This window comes from Lygodium microphyllum, chromosome 26 (assembly GCF_053477565.2).
Source record: "Lygodium microphyllum isolate KBCC chromosome 26, Lygodium_microphyllum_v1.1.10, whole genome shotgun sequence".
Lineage (NCBI taxonomy): Eukaryota > Viridiplantae > Streptophyta > Polypodiopsida > Schizaeales > Lygodiaceae > Lygodium > Lygodium microphyllum.
Genome location: NC_141160.1, coordinates 1,341,241 through 1,343,184, shown reverse-complemented (window position 1 = coordinate 1,343,184; position 1,944 = coordinate 1,341,241). Strand labels below are relative to the sequence as shown.

The following is a 1,944-nucleotide window of genomic DNA, read 5'->3' as shown; positions in this document are numbered from 1 at the left end:
TCATGTCTGTTTGTGGACTGATGTGTAGTGTGTTTTTCAAGACTATGTGCAGATATAAGGAGCATTTGCAGTTACTAGCTTTGGTTTTATGCATGTGTGCAAACATGCATTAGTATATTCATTTTGTATCCTTATGTTCATGTTGATGGATTATGTAGAAGGTTTTATGTACATATTTGTTTGTTGTGTGTAAACTGTTAGGTACAAGATTCCTGAAAATGAACCAACAGATTTTTTTGGTGTAACTTTCTTTGGCTTTGTTTGTATTGTTTGGTTTTTTAATTGTGGGGCCTTTTTGTGGTGGGGAGCTTAGGTGACTCTCATGGTCAACTATGATCTACTAGTAAAAAAATGAATATCCCCATGAGCCAGACTATGAACTGTACCTGCACAGAATTGGAAGGAGTGGTCGGTTTGGCAAAAAAGGTATTGTAGCACATGTAGAGCTTGGAAGCAACATGATTGTAGTTGAGCTTTTTACTACCATGGATGCAGCGATAGAAGGGCATTGACTCGGACAAGTTTAGTTTCTTGTCCATCCTAAGGGCATGCAGTGCTGTTGGAGCTGTGTGTATGGTAGATCAATACATGATATGGTGCTCAAATGTGGACTTGAATCAGATGTTGAGGTTATGAATACTGTCGTTGGCATGTACAAAAAGTGTGCAAGTCTGGTGGAGGCACGCAAAGTTTTCGATAGGTTGTCATGTAGAGATGTAGTGTCATGGAATGTATTGATTGCAGGATATGCTACAGTTGGGGATAGCTCTTGTGCTCTCGAGCTTGTCAATGAAATGCAGCAAGAGGGCAGAAAACCTCATATATTCTCATTTGCAAGAATTCTGAAAGCATGCGCAATCCTAGGAGCATTGGAACCAGGCAAGTGGATACATGACTAGATTATCAGAAGTGGATATGAATCAAATGTTCCAATTGATAGTGCATTTTTGACATGTATGCAAATTGTGGCCTTCTAGCAAAGGCATGATTGTTATTTAATCAACTAGAAAATCGAGATATGTTGTCATGGACTGCAATGATTTCAGTGTACATGGCAGTTGGTAAACATATCATTGCTCCTAAACTGTACGTGAGAATGCTTCAACAGGGTATAACACCTGGCAATTACCTATTCTCATCCATTTTAAAGTCATGTGGGAGCATTGAAGAAGGAGAATGGGGTAGAAAGATACACAATCAAGTTGTCAAAATTGGACTAGATCAAGATGTCATCATTGGAATTGCCATTATTGACATGTATGTGAACTTTTGTAATTTGGGAAGTTCGTCTCAAGTGTTTGAGAGTTTCCAGAATAAAAATGTCCTTTGGAATGCATTAATCAAAGGCTATGTGAAGCTAGGTTGTCTACTCTCTGCTTTGGGACTATTCAAGAGAATGCATCAAAGGGATATTGAAATAAACGAAGCTCTTTTTGTTTCACTTATAAAAGCATGTGGTCATCTTGTTGACTTGCAGGTTGCAAAATTGATAAATGAACTAGCATTCAGGTTTGGATGGGAGGCAGACCTTATGGTTTGGAATAGTGTTCAGTTTGTAAACTGTGGAGATTTGTTGCAAGCATGTGATGTTTTTAACTAAATGCTCAATAGGGACATAGAATAGTGGACTACTATTATTATAGCTTACATTCAGCATGAGCAGTGCCTGCTTGCATTACAACATTTTACCAAGATGCAGCAGGTAGGTATCGTACCAGACACACTTTTATTTTTATCCTTATTAAAAGTTTGTGGTAGCATTGAAGGAGGCCATCTTACACATGATCTAATTACTAAGTTTGGACAAGATCTGGATTTGGTTGTGGGAGTGCTCTCATCAACATGCATATCAAATGTGGGACTTTAGAAGATGAACACAGTGTCTTTGTCAATTTGCAATGTCCAGATGTGACAACATGGGGCACCATGATAGCAGGTTATGCT

At 38.5% G+C, this 1,944-nt stretch overlaps 1 protein-coding gene across 1 annotated transcript; it reads left to right on the top strand.

The window, feature by feature from the left end:
* The first annotated feature begins 593 nt into the window (after positions 1–593).
* On the top strand, positions 594–1,600 carry LOC148012941 (pentatricopeptide repeat-containing protein At1g11290, chloroplastic-like). Its single transcript, XM_087668677.1, has 2 exons — positions 594–879; positions 1,047–1,600. Exons 1-2 carry the CDS (start codon positions 594–596, stop codon positions 1,598–1,600), a joined length of 840 nt encoding a protein of 279 aa, XP_087524803.1.
* The last annotated feature ends 344 nt before the right edge of the window (positions 1,601–1,944 follow it).

Excerpts from the sequence above, each read along its gene's own strand:
- LOC148012941 (XM_087668677.1), top strand. The coding sequence starts at position 594 with ATGGTGCTCAAATGTGGACTTGAATCAGATGTTGAGGTTATGAATACT. Across the intron at positions 880-1,046 it reads CCTAGGAGCATTGGAACCAG|TGTACATGGCAGTTGGTAAA; the intron begins GCAAGTGGATAC and ends CAATGATTTCAG.